Source organism: Amphibalanus amphitrite, unplaced genomic scaffold, assembly GCF_019059575.1.
Source record: "Amphibalanus amphitrite isolate SeventyFive unplaced genomic scaffold, NRLGWU_Aamphi_draft 001045F_arrow, whole genome shotgun sequence".
In the NCBI taxonomy this organism is placed as follows: domain Eukaryota; kingdom Metazoa; phylum Arthropoda; class Thecostraca; order Balanomorpha; family Balanidae; genus Amphibalanus; species Amphibalanus amphitrite.
The window spans coordinates 52,317-77,950 of record NW_024882539.1 but is presented as its reverse complement, the minus strand read 5'-3'; the positions used below and the strand labels follow the sequence as shown (position 1 = coordinate 77,950).

The window sequence follows — 25,634 nt, the reverse complement described above, 5'->3', positions numbered from 1 at the left end:
AAAGGTCACCAAAGGTTTTTGGCCAATAACTCCGTACAGGAACAAGATACAGACGCGTGGATGGTCTCATTGTGTTCAGCTCGTCAAGACGCATCGAATGATATACATGATGACCTCGAGGTCACGTGACCTGAGGTCAACCTTTGACCTTGACCTTTCGAGGTCAACATATATATCATTCGATGCGGATTGACGAGAGGATCACGATGATGCCCTTAGTTTGTTCCTATCTTGACTAATTCGAAAGTTATTCGAGAAAAACTCTCTCCATATTTAGCGCCGCCATTTTGACTTTTTCGACCCCTGTGACGTCATCTTTGACCTGACCTGAAAATGACCTTAGTAAAAATTGTAGATCTTGACCGTGCGTATCCGATGCCGTTTACCGCTTGTCGCTATCTTGCTTCGTTCTCGAGATCTCAGGGGGGGCGGTCATCCGCCCCCCCCCCCGTCGGTACTAAGTTGGCGCAGACCCCCGTCGGTGCGCGGGTTAAAAGATATTAGAAGCAGATTTGGTCAAATCAGGTGCATTCACCGGATAGCCCGTCGTGAAAACGCCTATTACCGGGGGAGACGCGTGCTCTAACCACACGGAGTCCAACGCTCTACCACTGAACTCTAATATATAGCGCTCTACCGACTGAGCTACCGGCTACGGGACCCAGTGGCGGCGGAATAGGGGGTGCAGGGGGTGCAGCTGCACCCCCATCGAAAAACATGGGGGTGCAAACATATCTTTTTGCACCCCCAAAATCCGTACAAGGGGCCCGTCGCACCATCCAATACATTTTCTCCTGAAAAGCGGTGATCGGGAAACGAACACTGATGTGGAATCATCCGGGATGTCCAATTGTGGTCAGGAGCGCCCCATGCTAGTCTTCCCCCCCCCCCCAACGGCTAGAAGTGTGCCGAGCCGCGTTTGATGCTCCACGTGGCATCTGAGGGCCCCCACGACGGCCTCAGAGGGCCCTTTTATGACGATCTCTGAGGGCTCCCACGACGACCTTTGTCTCCTGGGGCCCTACAACGGCCACTAAGGGCCCTCATGACGACCGCTGAGGGTCCCACAGAAACTCTGGGGCCCCAAGGAGACTCCAGGGGCCACGCTGGCGTCTGAGGGCCCCTATGACGGCCTCTGAGGGCCCTTACGATGATCTATGAGGGCTCTTACGACGACCTCTGTCCCCTGGGGCCCTATAACGACCACTAAGGGCCCTCATGACGACCGCTGAGGGTCCCACAGGACTCCAGGGGCCAACTGACCTCTGAGGGCTTCTACGACGGTCTCTGAGGGCCCTCGTGACGACCCTAGACCCAACTCAAGTCTGAGGGCCCATTTGGCTTCAGACGGCCCAGCGACGGCCTCTTAGGGCCCCAACACAACCAGGCTGCAGGGGCTATGCTGGCATCTGAGGGCCCTGCAACGGTATATTGAGGGCCCTAACAACGATGGCCTCTAGCGGTCTTACCAAGGCCTCTGAGAGCCCTGCAAAGGTATCTGAGGGCCCATGAAGACCCTCACTATGGCCAAGGACCCTCATGACGACCTCTGATGATCCTCTTGAAGGCTTCTAAGGGCCCTCACAACAACTTCTGAGGACCCCAGGACGGTCCCTGAGGGGCTGAGGGCCCTGACGACGACCTCTCTGGGCCCTCACGATGGTCTCTAAGACCCAACGCAAGCTCCAAAGGCCCACGCTGGCGTCTGAGGGCCCCACGACGGCCTCTGAGGGCCTCGACGCAGGCAGGCTACAGGGGCTATGCTGACCTCTGAGGGCCCTCTTGACGGCTTCTAGGGCCTAACGAAGGCTTCAAGGGCCAACGCTGGCATCTGAAAAACCCTACGACGGCCTCGGAGGGTCTCAACTCAACGCAGGCAGGTGCCAGGAAACATGCTGGTCTCTGAAGGCCCCGCAGAGTTCAGATTCAGAGGATCCAACGACCTTTGTGGACCTTACGAAATACGAAGGTCTCCGAGAGCTCACGCAGGCTCTTTGAATACCACACTGATTCTCAGGCCCCATGACGGGTTGTTGAGGCACTTTATCTGCTCTTGGTGCCCCGTCGCCGGCCTCTGAGAGTCTCAATGACGGAACTTATGGGGCCATGGGCCCTACACCAGCTTTTATGGCCCTACATCGACTCTTGGGACTCATGACCCATAAAATGTGGGTCTAAGCGGCTTCTAAGAATCCCCATGCTGGTTCTAGTAGCCGCAAGCCGAATATTTGGGCTCACGTGCGAGCTCCTGGGACCCCGTGCATACCCCCAGGGGTCTACCTGCCTCTAAGACCCCACTCATACTTTTGGGGCTCAAACGCTTGCCCCTGAAGGCCCCACTGAGACCCCTTTCCTCTAATCAGTACTCCATACCAACTCTTTAGGCTAAACATCGGCTCCTGTGGCCTCCATCCCGGCTTTGGAGGGCCTCCATACAGGTTTTTTGGGGTCCGCTGCCGGTTTCTGAGAGCCCTCAAAAGACTTTCGAGCCTATACTGCCTTCTGAAACCTTTCAGCAACCTTCAAGGGACCGACCCTGATCGGAGGGCTCATTCAGTCTGGGGAGTCATGTAGGCCTCTGGAGGAGTCTCTCTGTGGTCGGTTTCCAAGGGGTTTCTAAACACGGTCTTCTTGGAACGGTCTCATAGGGCCCTCAATGGTCCACTGCGGATCCAGAAAAGTGGTTTGAAACGCTTGCGGGTGGTGGCTAGACTAAAAGATTAGCCGATAAAAAACCAGCTGCATTTGCTTCTTTATGCTTTCATTATTTGAGATAGGTAGGTAGGTACACTGTAATTTCAAACCGTTTACAGAACTTGTGTATATGGAGATAGTTTTCCAAAATCTTCGTTTTTCACGAATCAATAATAATCACTAAAAAAAAACTGAAGGAGGGCCCAAAACTTCCAGAGGGGCCCCTTGAGAAAACTCTGCACCCCCATCCAAAATTACCTTCCGCCGCCACTGACGGGACCGATAGTTTCTGATTCATGCAGCGTAATAAAATTTTGAAGTAGCTCTTGTAACTAAATTCGTTTTTCGATACTGTCGATATTTTCGTCATTTTAGAATAAAAAAGACATGCAAAAAAGGTATAGTTACAATTTGAGAAAATATTATAATTTAGTAGCAAGTTTCAATAAACGTCGTTACTGCGGCATTATTGAAACTGCCAACTGTGTACGGAAAGAACTAGACGCATCTTTAGTTGACGAATCTCTGTGATGACGGACAATTCTTTGTGAATTTATAAAAGTATATTATATTTAGCTTCTAATAACGATACAGGTAAGATAAATACAACAGTGTAGAAGTAAATGGAGTGTGAGGCTGGCGTATATTCCTGCGCTTTCGATAAACAGCCTTGCTTTGTTTGGATTCCCTCGATATTGTGAAAGTAGGTCTAGGTCAATTCTGTCATTTATTATTATGCAATAATATATTTTTATCATATCCAGAAAATATTTGGCCATTACCTCCTTGTGGTTTAATTTGACATGAATTAATATAATTGTTAAAGGAAATAGATCACTTTTAAGTAGTTTTGTACCTTGAGCTGAGACTAGCACAAATCAGAGGGCTGTTCACGGGCCTTGTGTGTGATCGGACCGTATACAGACTCTAAACTCTGCCCACTGCGTCCCTATTTCATCCTTCCATCACCGCACACAGCGATTGCTGTGGTGTGGTCGGTCGGGACTGGCCACGGGACCGTCCACCGCACGCAGCCGTGACGTCAGAACTGCCAACTACCTACCCATCCCCTACCTCCACACCTGCTGCACACACTGCACACACCACACTCAGCATTTTGCAGTGCCCTTGACTCCACAGTGATCACCTCAGGCAAGATATTCCTTTTTTTGTTCCGAAAACAGTGTTTTGTAGAGGAGTAAGAGCACTTTGTAGAGGAATGTGTGTCCTTTGTAGAAGAATGTGGTCACATCATCATCTGCTGATCAGCATGCAGCTGGTTTTGAATTACGTAATATGATTGGTCAACGCATAATAAGATTCTGTGATAAACCCTATTTTATGAAGAATATACAGTAAAGCTAGATGTTAAGGGACAGTTTTGAGGTGTTTTGTTATATAACTCAAGCAGGGTAACAAAACAGTGTCAACTTCCACACTCAGGTTTTTATTTAACCTTCTTAGATGAGGAACTTGATACGACTTGAAGTTTTTCCTGTGCAACTGTCCATTAGCACCCCACTGTCCCTTAACACTGTTTTATGGTAGAACTTCTGATAGTAAAATAGTTAAATTCTTTTTTTAGTATGAATTCTGATCATTTTGCACCTAAAAAGTCATGAAACAGTAGGAAAAAAATTTCAGGGAAGTGGTGTATTCCTTTTAGATGAGAAGGCTCATGAAGGGTTTCATCTTTATTCTTTCTGTGTCAAATAAAAATTACAAGCTGGGAGAAACAATTTTTTCTGTTTAAACTCAACTTGTTAAAAGCATCTAAGGAAGGTATGCCATGTTGTCTAAATTTCAGGGACTGGCACTAGAATTAACACCAAGTTGAACTCCTGGTCAGGCCCGAGAATGTCGAAAACTGGAGAACAAGTTCTACTGATATTTGGCCGGACCGGGACCTCGTAATGGGGCAGCAGGGGCCTGACCAGGGGCAGCAGGGGCAGCAGCCAGCAGAGCTGACTGGGCACATACGCCAGTGGGATAGGCACTCACCGGGACCCCATAGTGGGGCAGCAGCCAGCGGAGCTGACTGGGCACATACGCCAGTGGGATAGGCACTCACCGGGACCTCGTAGTGGGGCAGCAGCCAGCGGAGCTGACTGGGCACATACGCCAGTGGGATAGGCACTCAGCACCAGCCTGCCAACAGGGCTGGAAAACTTCCTATATTACTTCTATAACTTCTATTAACTTCTATAACTTCCTATTCCAGATTGGTTTCAGCATTTGGCATTGGTTCATGTCATCTTTTGCTTTGTTTCAGAGGTCGGCTCTGACACATATCGGTCGAAATGTTCATCTGGGACTGGCTCACTGGTGTTCTGGGCTACCTTGGTAAGTGTCACTGTTGTCTGTTACCAGTTACCACCTCTTACCTGGCTACCTCTGTACTGGGCTACCTTGGTAAGTGTCACTGTTGTCTGTTACCAGTTACCACCTCTTACCTGGCTACCTCATGGTCACTGCAGTTATTACCTGGTTATATGTATCATTGTCTGCATTGCTGCTTGTTTACCTGGTCAAGTGTCACTAAAATTGCATCTCCATATGGGTGGCACAATTTGAAAACCTAGGCACCTAAGCTTTATCAATACTACATTTGGAGTTGAGATCAATTCAACCTTTCATATAATGAATGTGTGTTCAGCGTTCTGTGGTGGCCGTGCTAGGCTGTCAGTTCTCAGTTTGTGCTCTATGTGGGTACCTCCCTGACAGCGCTGTGTTTGCAGGTCTGTATAAGAAGTCGGGGAAGCTGCTCTTCTTGGGCCTGGACAATGCCGGCAAAACCACACTGCTTCACATGCTGAAGGACGACCGGATGGCGCAGCACGTACCCACCCTGCACCCCAGTGAGTCTCGTACTGTACCGTCCCTACTTACCCCAGTGAATCTCGTACTGTACCTACTTACCCCAGTGAGTCTCGTACTGTACCTACTTACCCCAGTGAGTCTCGTACTGTACCTACTTACCCCAGTGAATCTCGTACTATACCTACTTACCCCAGTGAGTCTCGTACTGTACCTACTTACCCCAGTGAGTCTCGTACTATACCTACTTACCCCAGTGAGTCTCGTACTATCCCTACTTACCCCACTGTGATTGCCATGCTATACCCCAGTGATTGGCATACTTTAACTCAGTGGGTGTCATCCTACACCCCAGTGGGGGTCATGCTATAACTCAGTGTCACCCTCTACCCCAGTGAGTGTCATGCCATGCCCCAGTGAGTGTCATACCGTACCCCTGTGTCATACCATGGATGAAAAAACCTGGATAGGAAACTCCTATTCCTTTAACATTACGGGCAGCGTTTCGGGCGATCGACCTGCCACCTAGCGTTTGGTAAGTATCATTACTGGAAACTCCCGCCGGTAAGCATTACGGGCTACGGCCTATGGGGGACGTGGGGCGGCCTGTTTTTAAACGGGTATTAGACCGCAATGCGCATTTATTTAATATTTTTAGGTTTCGAAGCTACTCACCATAGACAAAATTGATTAGGCAATCAAATGAGACCAAAACTATTATTTTCCGTTGCGCACAAAAGTCGTAGGTACACGAGGGCCGAATACAGGCGACCTTGAAGAAGAGGGCCATTTCTATTGTTTTTCTCTTACGCGGCGCCAGTGAGGACGCGGCAGACGCGGCTCCCGCTGCCGCCTACCAGTAGTCAGTACCCACGCCGCGCGCGCCCTCGGGCACTTACCGAAGGGAATGCAATCAGCTGTTAGTTTCCAATCCAGGTTCTCCTGGATAGGACACTCCCTATTCTTTAACACTTACCGGGGTTACATGAGCGATCCGTTCCAAATACGCACTACGCTAATGCGCATCAGCTCCCCACAAACGGATCTACGGCACCGGTTACATGAGACTAATTCGTTTTATCTACGTCAAACGGATCTTGTTTGGCTCACCCGGGCTGACTCCTCGACGGCCGGTAATTCGCATCACAAACGGAATAGGATTAGCGTACAGTCATGGCGCAGTTGCGGCATTTACCGGGACGACTGAGCTAAATTTTAAATACTTATATCATTTGATAGGCTCAAACCATTTAAAATTAACATGAAATCAAAAAATGAAAACAAAGTTTTCTTGTTTTAAGTCAGTGGGCACTGATTCGCCATGCAGCGACAGCAGGGTGGTCAGAAAAAATTATCTATCAAAATATTTCATTCATTTTATTTCACATGCAAAGACTAAACCAAAATACCAACATTTTTTTTTTTTTGCTATTTTCTACGAGGCAGCCAATAAAAAAATGCTTAGTATTTTGCATTTTGACGCTTCCAGTCAGCAAAGAATAGTTCTTGTGAAATACGGCCCGAATCGTGTGCCTCGGACGGTGCCTCGGACGTTTCGGTTACATGAGCGATCCGTTCCAAATACGCACTACGCTAATTCGAATCAGCTCCCCAAGAACGCATTCAGTGCACCGACTACATGAGCAAATTCGTATCAGTGACGTCAAACGGATCTAGTTTGGCTCTCGGCCCGATGCGCATTACAAACGGAATAGCATACAAATTAGAGTTACAAAGTTTTCCCTATGGGCTGCTACCGGCACCGCCCCGCCCCACAAAAATTTTCTGGGATACCGGCATGCTACCACGCCCCAAGCAAAAACACCGCCAAATTACCGGCATACTTAAAAACCTGCATTCTTAATTCTGGCTTACCCCTACTGAGATGCCACATTTTGGCAACTTCAGTTACCGCCCCACCCAGCAGCCACCCATTGTCCAACCAAAACTCCAGCAGCCTGATTTTGGCTGAGTTAGCCCCACAAATACCACAATTTTGAAACTCAACTCCAGTTTACAGCTGTTAAAATATCACCTGGAATCAAAGAGGTATTGCCTACAAAAAGCCTACACACATTCATCAAAAAAGCAAGGTCAAAAAGAACTTGAAGTACTGAAATGTGTTCCTGAAGACTGCACAGTGAGCAGCAATCACATTTACCACAAGCGTTCTTATTTTCCACATTACCCTAAAATGAACTATAGCTAGTCATAAATCACAATATAAAAAAAACTACAGATTAAGCCATGTTCCTAACTGAGGTAGCGAGATCAACATCTGCTTTTTCCTATCCGCCATGGCTTGCTGGCTCGTGAGTAAGATACGAATCATGTAAAAATATGTGTTAATAACTCACTTGTCCTGAGAAGTCACCAAATAATATGTATAAAAACGATATAATATCCTCTCCCATCTCAAACGCAGGAACAAACACAAGGTTATAAAGGATCGAAACATATGCGCCATAACACAGTTTTTAACCAGCTGATTAAAACACTGCAAAAAAAAGTTTTAGGACTGCAAACTACTGCCTCGTGAATGATTTTTTTGATAAAAATCATCCAACACGATATTAAAATCCAATAAAATCAACACTGTGAGTGTTATTCACTACAAGAAAATCCACTTCTCTTGAGTAATTCAACCAAAAGGGCATATGAATAAATATTACGTCATCAGCTTACATCTTTTTTTTAGGGGACAGAGGATCTTAAAAGTCAATCCTTGGTTGCTTGATCAGCTGATCATATTGCGCCACTTTGTATTCATTTGGTCTGCATGTTGTGTTTTCTTGTAAAGATAAGACAAAATGCCAGTTTAATTCATTTTCATTTCATTTTGGGACCGAAGTTAGGCTCAGGGCTTCCTAACACCTGCCTTTTCAGCTGGATTTTCAGTGTCAAATTCTTTGTAGAGTATCTCAGACCACATCTCAGGACTCAAGGCCAGTTTCCAAACAATGTGTTTTGTGTTGTTTTGATTCTGCATTTTGCCTAGGGAATGTTGCCATCAACATTAATTTATTTTATTGCATTATACCTATTACCTACCATTAGACTTACTAATTGGTTGTGCTTTTGCAACATGAATGAGTATTCTTCCTTTGATAGACCACAGTACCTAGATTCTTGACAATTCTTATTAGAGCCAAACCTGTGAAATGCTGAGGTTCATGTGTACAATTACCCTTAGCAATGGAACTTCTACCACAAAATGTATTTTGCAGTGGCTAAGATTGCTGTTATTACAATTCAATAGCCTCTTAGTGTCCAAAGTTTGAATCATTTGCTGATAATTTTTTTTTTTTGGTGCAAAATCAAAAATACCGGCATGCTACCGGCAGAATATGCCAAATACCACGAAAAAACCTGCGGTAGTGAAAAATTACCGGCATGCCGGTAGTGCGGTAGGGAAATTTTGCAACTCTAATACAAATGTGGCGCACTTCCGTAGCAATAGAGGTGACTAAATTAAAAATTTATTATCTTATGTCTTTTTTTGCATTTAATCTGCTCAAAACATTCTCAATTAACTTAACAAAAAAAGTTGAACATAAAGTTGTCTTGCTTTGACTCATTGGGCCATTGCCTCTCTTGATTCGTCTATAGTGCTGTCAGAAAAATGTTTCAACTGAAATTATGTGGATATTTACTATTTGGTTTTCACTATATTTATTGTTGAAAACTTAACAAAATACCGACATATTTTTTTAAAAATATTATTTCAAAGGAAGAAAATGAAAAATACCTATTATTTTGCATTTTAATGTTTCTTTTTGCGAAGAAATAGTTCCTGTAATACGTATCTTGGTCCTATTCGCTTCTAAGCCTCTTTCCCAGCGGATTTTGTTCGGACCGCCGATTCGTATTAGCAGGTGGATACATGAGTCGGTAGTACGCTCCTGATTCGCATTAGCGGTGAATCCGATCGTGATGCGTATTTGCTGTGTTCATGTAACCGCGGATCGGATCGCCGATTCGTACTAGCAGGTGGCTACATGAGTCGGTAATGCGTTCCTAATTCGAATTAGCGGCTAAATACGTATTTACTGTGCTCATGTAACCCCGATAACTGGCGTCGTCGACGCAAGCAGCCGCCCTGGTGGCGGAGCGCCGAAACATCGATGTCAAAGGCACCGGCGGACGCCGCACCGGCGTACGTGCGGAAAACGCAGTAATGGAGAGCGAAATTAGCGAGTTTTAGTTCGTAAGACACAGTTTTAGACACTTTTAAAATATTTATAGTCCTTTCTAATAGTTGGTATAGCTCTATTTAGTCACAATCACATACGGACCCATTACCTGATGCACATAAACTGGGCCGATATTCTTGACTGGCCGTTGCAAATTGTCGCCAAATATCATCGTTCCTCAGCAATCACACAAGCCCTTGTTGATGAATTAATAACTTAACTTATTTTAACTTATTAACTTAATTTCATGTTATCACATAAAAAATAACCTAACCCTCGCCGGACCTATTGGTTTTCTACATACGCACCGGCCAAGGGGGGCGGGTACAACCCCCTCGCCGTTTCGCCCCTGGTGGAGCTAGCGCGTCGCGAAAAAAACGAGCTTGTGCGCCGTTACGAGACGCAGAGATTGATACCCGATTTTAAGGTACTAGGTCAACCGGTGACCTCTGAGGTCAGGTCAAGTGGCCAAGGTACGGTTCAGTTTTTGGTGAATAACTTCGCAAAAAAACGGACACAGAGCCGCGATTTTGGCAGCATCATGTTTGCCTCGCTCAGGCGCGTCAAATGATATACTTTTTGTTTGGGTCAGGTCAACTTAGGGGTTGACCTCTGGTCACGGTCAGGTCAGCGCCCCCAGGTCACGAAGTTGGTCGAAAGAGGTCATGTCGCATATCATTCGATTCGGCAGCTCAAGTTGATCGGGAGTTATTGACGAAAAACTAATATGACCTTGATGACGTCATAAATGACGTCACGCAAGGGCAACATTGCAAAAGTGACGCATCTAACCTTGCAAGGAGTGCATCGAATCACGATTCTATGTGCTTGAGATAGTTGGAGATCGTTCCCGGTGCCAGAATAGCAGTTTTCATTTTTCCCTTTGGCTTATAATGGTGAGGTCACGAAAATGACCTGACCTCATATGACCTTAAGGAAAAATCCGAGATATGCAAGCTGTGAGACTCGTAATGGATACTGGGTCCTGCAAGTTTCATTTCCCTGTGAAAGCTCGTCTGGCAGTGAGGGCGTTGCGAAGTTGCGGCATCTGAAGACCGTGCAAAGGCTCACTTATGACGTCATAGGTCAGTGACCTGACCTGACCCGAAAATGCGGTTGATGTCAAAAGTTCCGGCTTAAATCAAAGGTCAGGTATGCCAAGTTTCAGCTCTCTATCCCCAGCGTGTTCGGAGCTATCGCGAAAAAGCCCTATGGGGGGGGGGGGGCACCGCTGTGCCGTCCCTTTGGTCGGCGAGGGTTAATTCTTAACATTGGCTCATCGGCTGTAATCACGAACCCTCACTTGTCAGCAGAATTGAAGCAACTTGCTTAAATTCAGTGAGTGCCAAACTACCCCAGTGAGTGTGTCATATTAGTACATCCAGTGACTAGTGAGTGTCAAAGAACACCCAGTGAGTGCCGTGAGTCACATAGGGACACTAGCTCGGTGAGCTAACATGACTAGCTTGGTGAGCTACCGTATCATTAGTTCCCAGGTCTGCCCAAAGCAAATCATCCTGATTGGCGAGCCATGCAAGATTACTTAGGGAAGGGCCCAGGGCAAGTCCTTTGATACTGTTTGAACAGCTTTGTAGGATAGTTTAATAATTTCCAAGCGATCTTTGTGTTCAATATAGTTTCAAAAATGCATTTATTATGACTTCTTACCATGCTACTGGTTGGGATCAGTAATTGTGCTGATGTACCAACGCACATGCATCTAATTCTAGTCCCATGGAAAAGGTAGCAAATTGTCGTTTTTTTTTACACACTTGTATTCAGATGGGTTTAAAAGAGTATCGGCGTTAGGTGCCCTGGAGGTCCCGGTTAAATGCTTTGCCTGGGTCACATTTGGTGCATTTAGACTTCGGGAGTTGTGGTGCTCATTATATAATGAAAGTGAATGTTTGACTGGTGTTAAACTGATGCCATTTATGTATATGTCTGAGAACTCATTTTGAATTTGGCGTGACGTTATAGAGCTGACAATATGATTGGCTCGGTGATCAGTTTGTAGCATGACAGTAGGAACGTTTAGTGAATCAGTTTGCCAAACTGGACGCCTGATTTTGCGGGTTTGGTTCGTTTTCACAGACGCGTGTGTTCACTGTGGGCGGTCGGAGGCATTAGTGTCCCGTGATTTCCCTCTGATAGTCTCCGTCGGCGCCGGCCGCGCGGTTCGCCGAGTCATCCTCGCCGGGCCGACTGTAGATATGGACGGTGCCCCGCTGGCCTTGGCTCCTGATGCGAGTGACGTACTCCGCCCGGCAACTGCCGCGGACGGACGGCGAGTTTATTGGACTTTACACCGCAGTGTCGCTGACGGCACAGCGGCTGTACACCGCAGTGTCGCTGTCGGCACAGCGGCTGTACACCGCAGTGTCGCTGTCGGCACAGCGGCTGTACACCGCAGTGTCGCTGACGGCACAGCGGCTGTACACCGCAGTGTCGCTGTCGGCACAGCGGCTGTACACCGCAGTGTCGCTGACGGCACAGCGGCTGTACACCGCAGTGTCGCTGTCGGAACAGCGACTGTACACCGCAGTGTCGCTGACGGCACAGCGGCTGTACACCGCAGTGTCGCTGACGGCACAGCGGCTGTACACCGCAGTGTCGCTGACGGCACAGCGGCTGCTCACCGCAGTGTCGCTGTCGGCACAGCGGCTGTACACCGCAGTGTCGCTGACGGCACAGCGGCTGTACACCGCAGTGTCGCTGTCGGCACAGCGGCTGTACACCGCAGTGTCGCTGACGGCACAGCGGCTGTACACCGCAGTGTCGCTGACGGCACAGCGGCTGTACACTGCAGTGTCGCTGACGGCACAGCGGCTGTACACCGCAGTGTCGCTGTCGGCACAGCGGCTGTACACCGCAGTGTCGCTGTCGGCACAGCGGCTGTACACCGCAGTGTGGCTGACGGCACAGCGGCTGTACACCGCAGTGTGGCTGTCGGCACAGCGGCTGTACACCGCAGTGTGGCTGACGGCACAGCGGCTGTACACCGCAGTGTCGCTGACGGCACAGCGGCTGTACACCGCAGTGTCGCTGTCGGCACAGCGGCTGTACACCGCAGTGTCGCTGACGGCACAGCGGCTGTACACCGCAGTGTCGCTGACGGCACAGCGGCTATACACCGCAGTGTCGCACAGCGGCTGTACACCGCAGTGTCGCTGTCGGCACAGCGGCTGTACACCGCAGTGTCGCTGTCGGCACAGCGGCTGTACACCGCAGTGTCGCTGACGGAACAGCGGCTGTACGCCGCAGTGTCGCTGTCGGCACAGCGGCTGTACACCGCAGTGTCGCTGACGGCACAGCGGCTGTTCACCGCAGTGTCGCTGACGGCACAGCGGCTGTACACCGCAGTGTCGCTGACGGCACAGCGGCTGTACACCGCAGTGTCGCTGACGGCACAGCGGCTGTACACCGCAGTGTCGCTGTCGGCACAGCGGCTGTACACCGCAGTGTCGCTGTCGGCACAGCGGCTGTACGCCGCAGTGTCGCTGACGGCACAGCGGCTGTACACCGCAGTGTCGCTGACGGCACAGCGGCTGTACACCGCAGTGTCGCTGACGGCACAGCGGCTGTACACCGCAGTGTCGCTGTCGGCACAGCGGCTGTACGCCGCAGTGTCGCTGACGGAACAGCGGCTGCACACCGCAGTGTCGCTGACGGCACAGCGGCTGTACACCGCAGTGTCGCTGACGGATCAGCGGCTGTACACCGCAGTGTCGCTGTCGGCACAGCGGCTGTACACCGCAGTGTGGCACTGCGGCTGTACACCGCAGTGTCGCTGACGGCACAGCGGCTGTACACCGCAGTGTCGCTGACGGAACAGCGGCTGTACACCGCAGTGTCGCTGACGGCACAGCGGCTGTACGCCGCAGTGTCGCTGACGGAACAGCGGCTGCACACCGCAGTGTCGCTGACGGCACAGCGGCTGTACACCGCAGTGTCGCTGTCGGCACAGCGGCTGTACACCGCAGTGTCGCTGACGGCACAGCGGCTGTACACCGCAGTGTCGCTGACGGCACAGCGGCTGTACACCGCAGTGTGGCTGTCGGCACAGCGGCTGTACACCGCAGTGTCGCTGTCGGAACAGCGGCTGTACACCGCAGTGTCGCACAGCGGCACAGCGGCTGTACACCGCAGTGTCGCTGACGGCACAGCGGCTGTACAGTGTACACCGCAGTGTCGCTGACGGCACAGCGGCTGTACACCGCAGTGTCGCTGACGGCACAGCGGCTGTACACCGCAGTGTCGCTGACGGCACAGCGGCTGTACAGTCTGTCTTAAAAGTACCGCGCAAAGTGACGGTGGATCCATCGAGCCTGACTGAGCAAGGGCCTGCTAAATTTGGGTCACCGAAGCAATTGACATCCTTGTCCATTCCCTAGGTCAATTGGTCGGTGACTTTTAAATTAAAACAGGCCCTTTCTCAGTCAGGCTTGATGGATCCACCGTCACTTTGCGCGGTACTTTTAAGACAGACTGTACAGCCGCTGTTCCGTCAGCGACACTGCGGTGTATAGTCCGATAAACTCGCCGTCCGTCCGCAGCAGTGGCCGGGCGGAGTACGTCAGTCACATCAGGAGCCAAGGCCAGCCAAGGTGGGCGGGCCGGCGGCTGCTCTGGCGGGCCGGCGGCTGCTCTGACGGGTCGGGCCGGCGGCTGCTCTGACGGGTCGGCGGCTGCTCGGGCGGGCCGGCGGCTGCTCGGGCGGGCCGGCGGCAGTGCGCCGGTGGAAACTTGCTAATGGGGTTTGCATATCAGTACACATCCTTTGAGAAACTGTCCTTTGGTAACAGTGTACCCCCGTTTCCCGTTTCCGTAGCCACAGGAGAGCTCTCTACTGACAACAGTCTGTCCCGTTTCCCCAGCCTCTGAGGAGCTGTGTGTCTGTAATTCTGTGTTATGTGTTCCCCAGCCTCTGAGTAGCTGTGTGTCTGTAACTCTGTGTTATGTGTTCCCCAGCCTCTGAGGAGCTGTGTGTCTGTAACTCTGTGTTATGTGTTCCCCAGCCTCTGAGTAGCTGTGTGTCTGTAACTCTGTGTTATGTGTTCCCCAGCCTCTGAGGAGCTGTGTGTCTGTAACTCTGTGTTATGTGTTCCCCAGCGTCTGAGGAGCTGTGTGTCTGTAACTCTGTGTTCTGTATTTCATTTGAGACAAGTATAATAACACGGAACAAAAATGATAGACGAACGCGTTTCGGCTAAATCACCGTCATCAGCGTTTAAATGTAACCAATGTTACATTTAGAAAATGTAACCACATTGTCGAATGTAACCACATTGTCACATGCTTGTTTTAAAGTGTATGTAAAAATCAAAACGATTGAACTGTGATATTTGCTCGATGTGTGCCTCTTGCTCTCCTTTTTAGACGCTGATGACGGTGATTTAGCCGAAACGCGTTCGTCTATCATTTTTGTTCCGTGTTATCTGTGTTCTGTGTGCGGCAGCCTCTGAGTAGCTGTGTGTGTGTAACTCTGTGTCCCGTCTCCGCAGTGTCTGAGTAGCTGTGTGTCTCTTACTCTGTGTTCTGTGTTCGGCAGCTTCTGAGTAGCTGTGTGTCTGTAACTCTGTGTTATGTGTTCCCCAGCCTCTGAGTAGCTGTGTGTCTGTAACTCTGTGTCCCGTCTCCGCAGCGTCTCTGTAACTCTGTGTCCCGTCTCGGCAGGGTCTGAGGAGCTCTCCATTGGTAACATGTATTCTGTGTAACTCTGTGTCCCGTCTCGGCAGCGTCTGAGGAGCTCTCCATTGGTAACATGTATTCTGTGTAACTCTGTGTCCCGTCTCCGCAGTGTCTGAGTAGCTGTGTGTCTCTTACTCTGTGTTATGTGTTCCCAGCCTCTGAGTAGCTGTGTGTCTGTAACTCTGTGTTCTGTGTTCGGCAGTGTCTGAGGAGCTGTGTGTCTGTAACTCTGTGTTCCGTGTTCGGCAGTGTCTCAGTAACTCTGTGTCCCGTCTTGGCAGCGTCTGAGGAGCTCTCCATTGGTAACATGCGGTTCACCACGTTCGTGTTCTGTGTTCGGCAGCGTCTGAGGAGCTCTCCATCGGTAACATGTGTTCTGTGTCCCGTCTCGGCAGCGTCTGAGGAGCTCTCCATCGGTAACATGCGGTTCACCACGTTCGTGTTCTTTGTTCGGCAGCGTCTGAGGAGCTCTCCATCGGTAACATGCGGTTCACCACGTTCTGTGTTCTGTGTTCGGCAGCGTCTGAGGAGCTCTCCATCGGTAACATGCGGTTCACCACGTTCTGTGTTCTGTGTTCGGCAGCGTCTGAGGAGCTCTCCATTGGTAACATGCGGTTCACCACGTTCGTGTTCTGTGTTGGGCAGCGTCTGAGGAGCTCTCCATCGGTAACATGCGGTTCACCACGTTCTGTGTTCTGTGTTGGGCAGCGTCTGAGGAGCTCTCCATCGGTAACATGCGGTTCACCACGTTCGACCTGGGCGGCCATCACCAGGCGCGCCGCGTCTGGAAGGACTACTTCCCGGCCGTGGACTCGATCGTCTTCCTGGTGGACGCCAGCGACCGGCAGCGGCTCACCGAGAGCAAGGTTCGAATCCCGCCCGCGGCTACTACTGTACCACTAAACACGGGGTGGGGACGCCAGCGGCTCACCGAGAGCAAGGTTCGAATCCCGCCCGCGGATACTACTTTACCACTAAACACGGGGTAGGGATGCCAGCGGCTCACAGAGAGCAAGGTTCGAATCCCGCCCGGGGATACTGCTTTACCACTAAACACGGGATGGGGACGCCAACGGCTCACAGAGAGCAAGGTTCGAATCCCGCCCGCGGATACTACTTTACCACTAAACACGGGGTGGGGACGCCAGCGGCTCACCGAGAGCAAGGTTCGAATCCCGCCCGGGGATACTGCTTTACCACTAAACACGGGATGGGGACGCCAGCGGCTCACAGAGAGCAAGGTTCGAATCCCGCCAGCGGATATTACTTTACCACTAAACACGGGGTGGGGACGCCAGCGGCTCACCGAGAGCAAGGTTCGAATCCCGGCCGCGGATACTACTTTACCACTAAACACGGGGTGGGGACGCCAGCGGCTCACCGAGAGCAAGGTTCGAATCCCGCCAGCGGATACTACTTTACCACTAAACACGGGGTGGGGACGCCAGCGCACAGTGGCCCTTTTTCAGAATTAGCACGCATTAATTCCCACATTACCTGAAAGTGGTGCAAGACATCACCACGTGATCAAGGACGTATTCCCTGCCAATGCAAAGACAAGAAAAGAAACGAACTGCCCAAGGAGATTCGGCCCAACAGCGACAGGCCGCTCGGCCCAAGATTTGGCGCACGTTCGCACGGCTCGCCCGCCGGCCCAGGCCGCTCCGAACGCAAGTGTGGCGAGCCCGCCAGCCGACCGCGCTGCACTGACCGCCAGGACGCCTCAGGGCGTCACGTGACCGCATCTGCAGCTGTTGCCAGCCACCGTTAATCGGCCCCGGCCGGGCAGCAACTAAGGTCAGCGCGACGCGAACAATACAAACACATAGGCGCTTTTGACGTTAGATCTTAAGCCGACCACGGGACTTGTGCGGCTTGGACATCAAACGCGACAAGAAATCGGACAGTTTTTCTTGAGCACAGCGTTATGCCTATATGACATTTCAATAAGCACATCTTATGGCAAAAGTCAAGCCACATTTAGGCGCCCACCAGGTGACACCAGCTTCGAGCCAGGTCAATGAGCTTAGTCGTATCGAATAGGAGCCACAGCCGCTCGCGGACTGAACTGGCTCACGTTATTCACCGTAGAAGCAAAATGGCGCAAAATGGCGCGATGCCCTTTGGTGGACATGGTCAGAAGAGATCGGCGATTCGAACGATGTATAATACGATATGTCCCAGAGTGTGTTACTTAACATAAAGCTTCATATGTATGCCGCCATCTCCAGTTAATAATTGTCCTGTTATTGTGTCCACAATATTCGGCAAAAGTGGTCTATTTAAGTTTATACAATGAAAATTGTGGTTTCTAGGGCTTCTACGTAAACTCAGCTTCACAGCCATGCCACTAATTTTTAATATTTTCTCACCGAAAGCCTTACAAATTGATGTTCATCTCACCCTACTTTTTAGGGTCCGCCGGTGGTGTCCGCGCGCCTCTCGACAAACTTCGATTTTGCGGTCAGTTTTACCAAAGATAATTATTTTTTAGGAGGTAAAAATGGCACCATCGGATAGTTTGGAATGTTTTGCACACGATTAGACTGCTTGTTACTCAAAAGAAGAAAAAAAATATTTTGAATTTATGCGTACTAATTCTGAAAAAGGGCCACTGTGCAGCGGCTCACCGAGAGCTAGGTTCGAATCCCGGCCGCGGATACTACTTTACCACTAAACACGGGGTGGGGACGCCAGCGGCTCACCGAGAGCAAGGTTCGAATCCTGCCAGCGGATGCTCCTTTACCGTGGCCCGTCGAGTGGAAGGGGCGGGATGTCGGCTGAATTAGTGGGAATTCCAACATTGTGGTTGAATATTAGTCCGGCACCGCCTGGGCTATTTCCGTACCCACGACAGCCTGGGGGGGGGGGGGGGGGGTCGGATCCGACCCTCCCCCCCTGTTATCTCGAGAACCAATGGTCGCATCGAGCCCCGCGAGGCGGCGTACGAAAGGTCTCTACGAGACCTTACCAAAGCACTCTTAAGATTTTAAGATTGAGGTTAACTTTCGGGTCAAGGTCAGGTCAAAGGTCAAATGCTGGGGTTTTGCATGATTAGGCTTACGGACAGCGGAATCGACAGCTGCTGCTCGAAACTCACCAAAAATGACCTCAAAGACCTAGTGAAGGTACAATGTGCGTATAGGGGTCATACTAAGTACGGGTCAAGGTCAGGTCAGGTCACGAAAGGTCACGGTTTTCACTTTCTGCTACATGGGCGTGCGACACATGTTTTATGGCTTATTTTTCACGCCGAATCCGATGGTAATAGTTATATGTGACCCCAAGTCACTGTGCTGGTGATAAGTGTGCATTGAAAGCATAAAAAATCGTTTATACCACACAATATAACTAAACGAGAGCTAAGAAAAATGGTCAATTTTTCAACTTTTTATTTTTGACATAAAAATGCACTTTTCTTGACGAGCTTTGTCCCAGGAATCTAGTGGTGCCATTTGTTTTCACATGCGATATTCAGAAGTGCCTCAAATTCACGAAAATGCTTATGACGTCACCATGGCCTATGCATGTTGGAGCTATTTTTTACAATTTGGGGGTCAAAAATCAAGCTAGAAAGTTGAAATTAGGGACATCTAATGTTCTAATAGAGCTCTATAACATATATTTTGGTTTTTTGGAAATTCTCATTTTATTTTATTTTATTAGCTGTTTTCCAAACAAAATAGTTTTTTTTTGAATTTTTAGGGGTGAAAAACGCATTTTATAGAAAATCCGAGATAGCCATTTTTAAGAACTCGTTGAGCTGCGTCTATTCATGGCCTTAATTTGCAATTTGCTTTAAACCCTGATTTTTGGCGATTTTTTAAACATTTACCACTTTTTGACTAAAAACGCCATGTAGTTACGTCACTAAAATCGATATATCTAAAAAAAGGAAATTTTTTCTTAAAAATTGCACAGGAGACGTCAAATTGATGGGGGAGAAGGTATGCCAAGTTTCAAGTCGATAGCGGAAGCGGTTCATAAGTTATTCAAGAAAAACGGAGGGGGGCGGATCCTACCCCCCCCAGGCGGTCGCGGGTTAGGCAATAGGCGTGCTTTGTTGATGTTCGATACACATGAGCGGGCTTTAGGCAATGAAGGTATGAGTATGGGCAGTGAACGCTAAAATACGAAATAGACGTTATTAAATTATTTCGGTTTCATCAGAGAATGGTGCACCCATTTGAAGGCGACATGTGTTGGATGCTGCGCCTATGCACTGGAAGTAGGCATTTCTGCCTAATGCGGCTGCTGACAGTACTCAGTGCATGGCCCCGTGCTGAGTTCAGGGGTGTCGGGTGGTCCTCAATGTTGCCAGTGCTGCTCCATCACGGTCCTACACTGGCCGTGTTACGGACATTTGCGTCACCGGGCGCGGCAGTATCCAGCCACGCCTCATTTGGAGCAAAAAATCGTGCCGTGCCACCAACCGGTTTTCGGGACAAGTAGCTGCCGCTGAACTTGTAATGCGGGACACCTGATGTCTGGCCTTAACCGTTGTTTGGGTTTGCGTCACTTGCGGGCTGTTGAAGTCCTTTGTTAGTTAGTGACACGTTTAGTGATTGTTGAAGTCCTTCATTTGTTAGTGACACGTTTGGTGACTGAGTTTTTTTTTCATTGGGTATATCATTCCTTGCATGCATCTTTTATCTGTTACGCATCACACTAATACGTTTTACGCATAAATTACGGATGTTTCGGCGACTTGATACATGTTTCACTTTCATCATTTACTTGCAGTTCTGAGATTTGGTGCCAGTGTCATGCTTTGCCTTGCTGTCAAGTAATAGGTAGTAGGTACAATATCCGTGTTTTTTTTTTTTTTGCTTCTCTTACAGTTTGGTCCCGTTTGCCGACTTTTTGTCTCCTTTGCCACATTTGGTGCCGTTTGCCGTCTTTTAGTGCTACTTGCGGTGTTCTGGTGCTGACCGACGTGTTCTGGTGCCGACTGATTTGTTTTTGGTGCTGACGGAGTTGTTTTGGTGCTGACCGCGGTGTTTTGGTGGGATCCAGGCGGAGCTGGACTCGCTGCTGACGGACGAGCAGCTCTCCAACTGCCCGGTGCTGATCCTGGGGAACAAGATCGACAAACCGTCTGCGACCTCCGAGGACGAGCTGCGAAACGTGCTGGGACTCTACGGACAGACCACCGGAAAGGTACGGCAGACCACGGACAGACCACCGGAAAGGTACGGCAGACCACGGACAGACCACGGACAGACCACCGGAAAGGTACGGACAGACCACAGAAATAGTACGGACAGACCACGGACAGACCACCGGAATAGTACGGACAGACCACCGGAAAGGTACGGCAGACCAGTGGAGAGGTACGGCAGACCACGGACAGACCACAGGACAGACCACGGACAGACCACCGGAAAGACCACTTGAATAGTACCGACAGACCACGGACAGACCACGGATAGACTACGGACAGACCACCGGAAAGGTACGGACAGACCACGGACAGACCACCGGAAAGGTACGGCAGACCACGGACAGACCACGGACAGACCACCGGAAAGGTACGGACAGACCACAGAAATAGTACGGACAGACCACCGGAAAGGTACGGCAGACCAGTGGAGAGGTACGGCAGACCACGGACAGACCACAGGACAGACCACGGACAGACCACCGGAAAGGTACGGACAGACCACTTGAATAGTACCGACAGACCACGGACAGACCACGGATAGACTACGGACAGACCACCGGAAAGGTACGGACAGACCACGGACAGACCACTGTAACAGTACGGACAGACCACCGGAAAGGTACGGACAGACCACCGGAATAGTACGGACAGACCACGGACAGACCACCGGAATAGTACGGACAGACCACGGACAGACCACCGGAAAGGTACGGACAGACCACAGGAATAGTACAGACAGACCACGGACAGACCAGGGACAGATCACGGGCAGACCACCGGAAAGGTACGGACAGACCACGGACAGACCACCGGAATAGTACCGACAGACCACAGGAATAGTACGGACCTAGTCTTTGGATAACAGAGTAAACTATAGGTAGCGGTTTCCAGTGATGGCTATAGGTACTAATATGCCTGGCTACAAATGATTTTTTTTCGCAGGTCTCTAGCTCATATTCTATTGTCCCTTTATTTCGACACATTTTTTTTCAGATCGTTGAATGAAATCATTTTGGTTGGTTAAGTCATTAGAGCGCCGCTGAGATGTTTTGCAACATCTAATGTGAAGCTAGGGACTCGCAACAGACCCTATGTGAACGCGGTCGATCGGTATTGTCCGATCGAGCTGCCACCTACCGAAAGAAGCCGCTGATCTACCCATGGGCAGCGCTTCATTCATGAAATGCAATACAACGCAGCGGGATAGTGGATACCGCAGCATAACCATTGTCATCACTGGCAGAGCTATTCCGTCATTTTCATGCCGTCGCACTGTCATACAGATGAAGATATTGCATGCGTCGTCCGTTCAGCCTATTGAGTGCCGTATAAGATCGGCAGTGAATTCTGTCCAGCCTGTGAACCGCCCCCAGTCACACGCTACTGGCAGCTGAGGGACCAGTGTCACCACGGTGGTACCAGTGTCACCACCAGTGTCACCACGGCGGTAGTCATGATGTCCGTACCTCGCAGGTTGCGGCGTGATGCAGCACGACTTCCCTTATTTGCTTTACATCGTCTACCATGCATTTGCGCTTATTCGGCTCTTGTGTTCATTTGAACTAACCAGACACAGTCAAACTTGTCCAGCTTCCAACGCTGGCATATGTTCCTATACTAAATGGATGCCTAGAAAGGGGTCAACTTTGGCACCCTTATGCTTTGTTTTACCCCGCACTGACCTGGCCTGACCCCTGAAGTGACTTGGCCGGTCTCCTCGCAGTGACTTGTCTCCCGTCTCCCATCAGAATCTGATGGGAGACGGGAGACTGAAGGACCTGTTGTAGTGACCTACCCTGACCTCCGCAGTGACCTGTGCCCCCCCCCCCCGTCCCCCAGATGAAGATCCCGCGCAGTGACCTACCCTGACCCCGCAGTGACCTGTGCCCCCCCCCCCGTCCCCGCAGATGAAGATCCCGCGCAGCGACCTGCCCGGCCGGCCGCTGGAGTTGTTCATGTGCTCGGTGCTGAAGCGGCAGGGATACGGCGAGGGGTTCCGCTGGCTGGCACAGTACATCGACTGAGACCCCGGAGCGGCCGCTCCCTCCCCCGGAGTCGGGCCGGAGCGGCCGGAGCCGGGCCGGAGCGGCCGGAGCCGGGCCCGGAGCGGCCGGAGGTGCCGGCAGCTGCCGCGGGCCGGAGCCGGGCCGGAGCGGCCGGAGCCGGGCCCGGAGCAGCCGGAGGTGCGGCCGGCCGGCAGCTGCCCGCGGACCGGCGCCGGGCTGGGTTAGGACTGGTGAGGGCAGGGGACTGAGTGTGTGTGAGGGAGCAGCAGGGGGCCGTCAGTCAGCGGACTGGGAACGCGGTGAGAGGCGCCGGTCCGGGGACTGGATGGTCGTGGTGTCTGAGTCGGCTGGTGAGGCGGCGATGGTCGTGGTTCATTGACTAGGCTAATCAGTTGACCAGATCCTTTGTATTCTGGCTAGGCTCATCAGCAGGGTCCCTGTTCTCTGATTGGCTGGTAATCTGACTGAGATATTGGTCGACTGACTAGGCTAGTAGGGTGACTGAGATATTGGTCGACTGACTAGGCTAGTAGGGTGACTGAGATATTGGTCGACTGACTAGGTTAGCTAGTTGACCGGGGTCTCTGCCTTCTGACTAGGCTGCTGCTCGTTGACGGGGCCGCGGTCCGCTAACTAGGGCCGTGTTCAGCTGTGGCGGGCCGTCCGTCGGCCTCTGCTGGCTGCTGCTGCAGAGCCGTCTGTCCGACTGTCCAGCGCTTGGGCCAGCGCTGAGCTGATCAGCGGCCACTCGACTGGCCAGCGCTGGTGCAGTGACCGGGACGCCGGTGAGCCGACCGGACGCCGGTGGTGGTGGCTGCTCTGTCCGACTGCGGCGCGGACCGGTCGCCGCTCCCCGCGGTAAATCACCGGTCCACTGTGCGCTCTCAGTCGCCGCTCCCCGGGGGTAAATCACCGCTCCACTGTGCCGACTCTGTTGTCGTTATTTTTACAGGGGCCGCCGGGCTGCCCTCCCAGGGTCGCCCCGGGGGCGGGGGGGGGGGGGGGCGGACGGTCTGACCCGGCATCCATGACGCCCCGTTCGCCGTCAAATTGTCAATGGCCGCCACTCCCCCGGTCAGCGTGTACCGGTGACATGCACCCGCCGGGACAGCGGGGAGAATTCCGACCCGCCCGCCAGGTGGTAATGCGGCGCGCCGGCGCGTTTTATCGTTATTGTCCGCGGTTCTGGTTTAGGCGTGATATGTATAGTGAAATATACCCATATTCTGTTTAAGTTTACCCCACGGCGCGGCTAGGAAATTGCGTACCGTATCTGATAGCGTCTGGTTAAGTTATTGCTAAGTGTGACGCACGGGGACTGGTGTGGGACCGTGCAGCTGATACAGCTGCACTGTGGGGCTATTTTCTGCTGCACCTCCCAAATCCACTGTACTCAGCCCCCAGTGACTGTGCAGGCGTCTGTAAACCTCTCCGGACTTTACCGATCGGTCATCTGTCCAGCAATCAAAACTCTCCTCTGTGAACACCCACCGGCCCCGTGCGCGCGTGGGCGCCGCCGCTGTGCGGGCCTGTCGGCCTCCGGTGACGTCACGCGGTGTACTGATGACGTCACGCGGCCGTGCCGGTGTCCGGGCTCTCAATACACCTCTGTCTTCGTGGTCGGCTTTTATCCGCGATTGGCTTTTATCCGGTTTGGGTCGGACTCAAGCTGGAGGTTTTGACGAAAATACAACGGTAAATAATGGACAGAAAATGAAGCGCTGTTTAGGACATAAGCCCTGCTGGTGGTCCGAGTTTTCCATGCAGTGCTGGGGGGAGGGGGAGGCGTATTCACGCCCCGTCCAACTCTGCTCCTGAGCCCTAAAGTCAGAGTCACAAGGGGTCATCAAAGTTCAAATTTACCTAGTTTACGATGTTTGACGGATCGTCGCTGAACTCTGAAGCCAATAGGTACAGAGCCCACAGAGTACCCACGGAAGCCCACAGAGTACAGCGCCGCGGAAAGCGCATTCGACAGGGTAGGGAAGGGTGACTTGAACAGGTGGGGCAATTTGAACATAGTAGGATTAACCCTCGCCGGCACAGGGGGGGGGGGGGGTTGATGCAACCCATCCCCCCCCTAAGGTTTTTCGCGAATAACGCGTAAAAAGCGGCCGATACCGACGAAACTTTCAGTACCCTCGCATTGATCAATTTTACACCCACCCTCAAAATTTCATGACCCTGACCCAAATGACCTTTGACCTGTGACCTCTTTTCCGAGACCATGTTTGGCCGGAATCGCGATTCGGCGTATGTCGGCTCGCATTAGCCGCGCGTTTGCAAATTTTTCGTGGTTTCAAACGTTCAAACATGTGATTTGATGTTGCTCCCATACATTAGGGTGGGTGTCAAGGTCACCTGAAGGTCAGGTCAGGTCATTGACCTTTGGTGACCTCGGGTGACCTCGGTTCACTTTTTCGAGTTTTACATGTTTCTAGGCTAGTTTTTGGAGCTGAATTCGAATTTAGCAACCATTTGAACATTTAAGAAGTAGTTTTGGTGCCTTCGTAACATGTTACGAAGCTGTCAGGCGGTTGACACGTATTACGAATACCCGTCACAACCCCTACCGGTTGACCTGACCTGACCTGACCCGACCTGGTCTAAATGCTTAAAGACATCATCTCTGGTCAAAATTAACACGATATTCGTGATCAGCACCCCGGAAAACCACATAGCAGCCACACTACGACTTTCTAACAGGTCCCGATTTTCCCGGTTTTCGGGTCATTGACCTGACCTGGAAGGTCATCCGATGACTTAGGACCTTAAATTGGGTATCATCGGCTTCCTCTCGTGACGGGCAACACGCTCGTTTTTTTCCGCGAAGCTCTAGCTCGATCAGGGGCGAAACGCGAGGGGGGGGGTCGTACGGGGACCCGCAGTTGCTTCTGTATACGAACCCCAACTCCAGCCGTCTGTCCTGTCCAGTAACAACTGATAACATTGATATCGACTGCCGGTCCCTGTACAAGAGCAGCTGAGGTTTCCTGTGAGTGCCCTCTGACAGTTTATCGTTGTTTCCTGTGAAGGTGCTGGTGCTGGGACAATTTACTCAGGGTCGCT

The 25,634-nt window shown here is 51.1% G+C and overlaps 1 protein-coding gene across 1 annotated transcript; it reads left to right on the top strand.

Moving 5' to 3' along the window:
• The first annotated feature begins 3,191 nt into the window (after positions 1-3,191).
• Positions 3,192-24,184, top strand: LOC122369523 (GTP-binding protein SAR1b-like). The gene is made up of 6 exons (XM_043344319.1): positions 3,192-3,288; positions 4,967-5,037; positions 5,433-5,552; positions 16,104-16,261; positions 20,412-20,555; positions 22,467-24,184. The coding sequence occupies exons 2-6, from the start codon at positions 4,995-4,997 to the stop codon at positions 22,581-22,583; spliced, it is 582 nt and encodes a 193-aa protein (XP_043200254.1). The 5' UTR covers positions 3,192-3,288; positions 4,967-4,994; the 3' UTR covers positions 22,584-24,184.
• Positions 24,185-25,634: the final 1,450 nt, after the last annotated feature.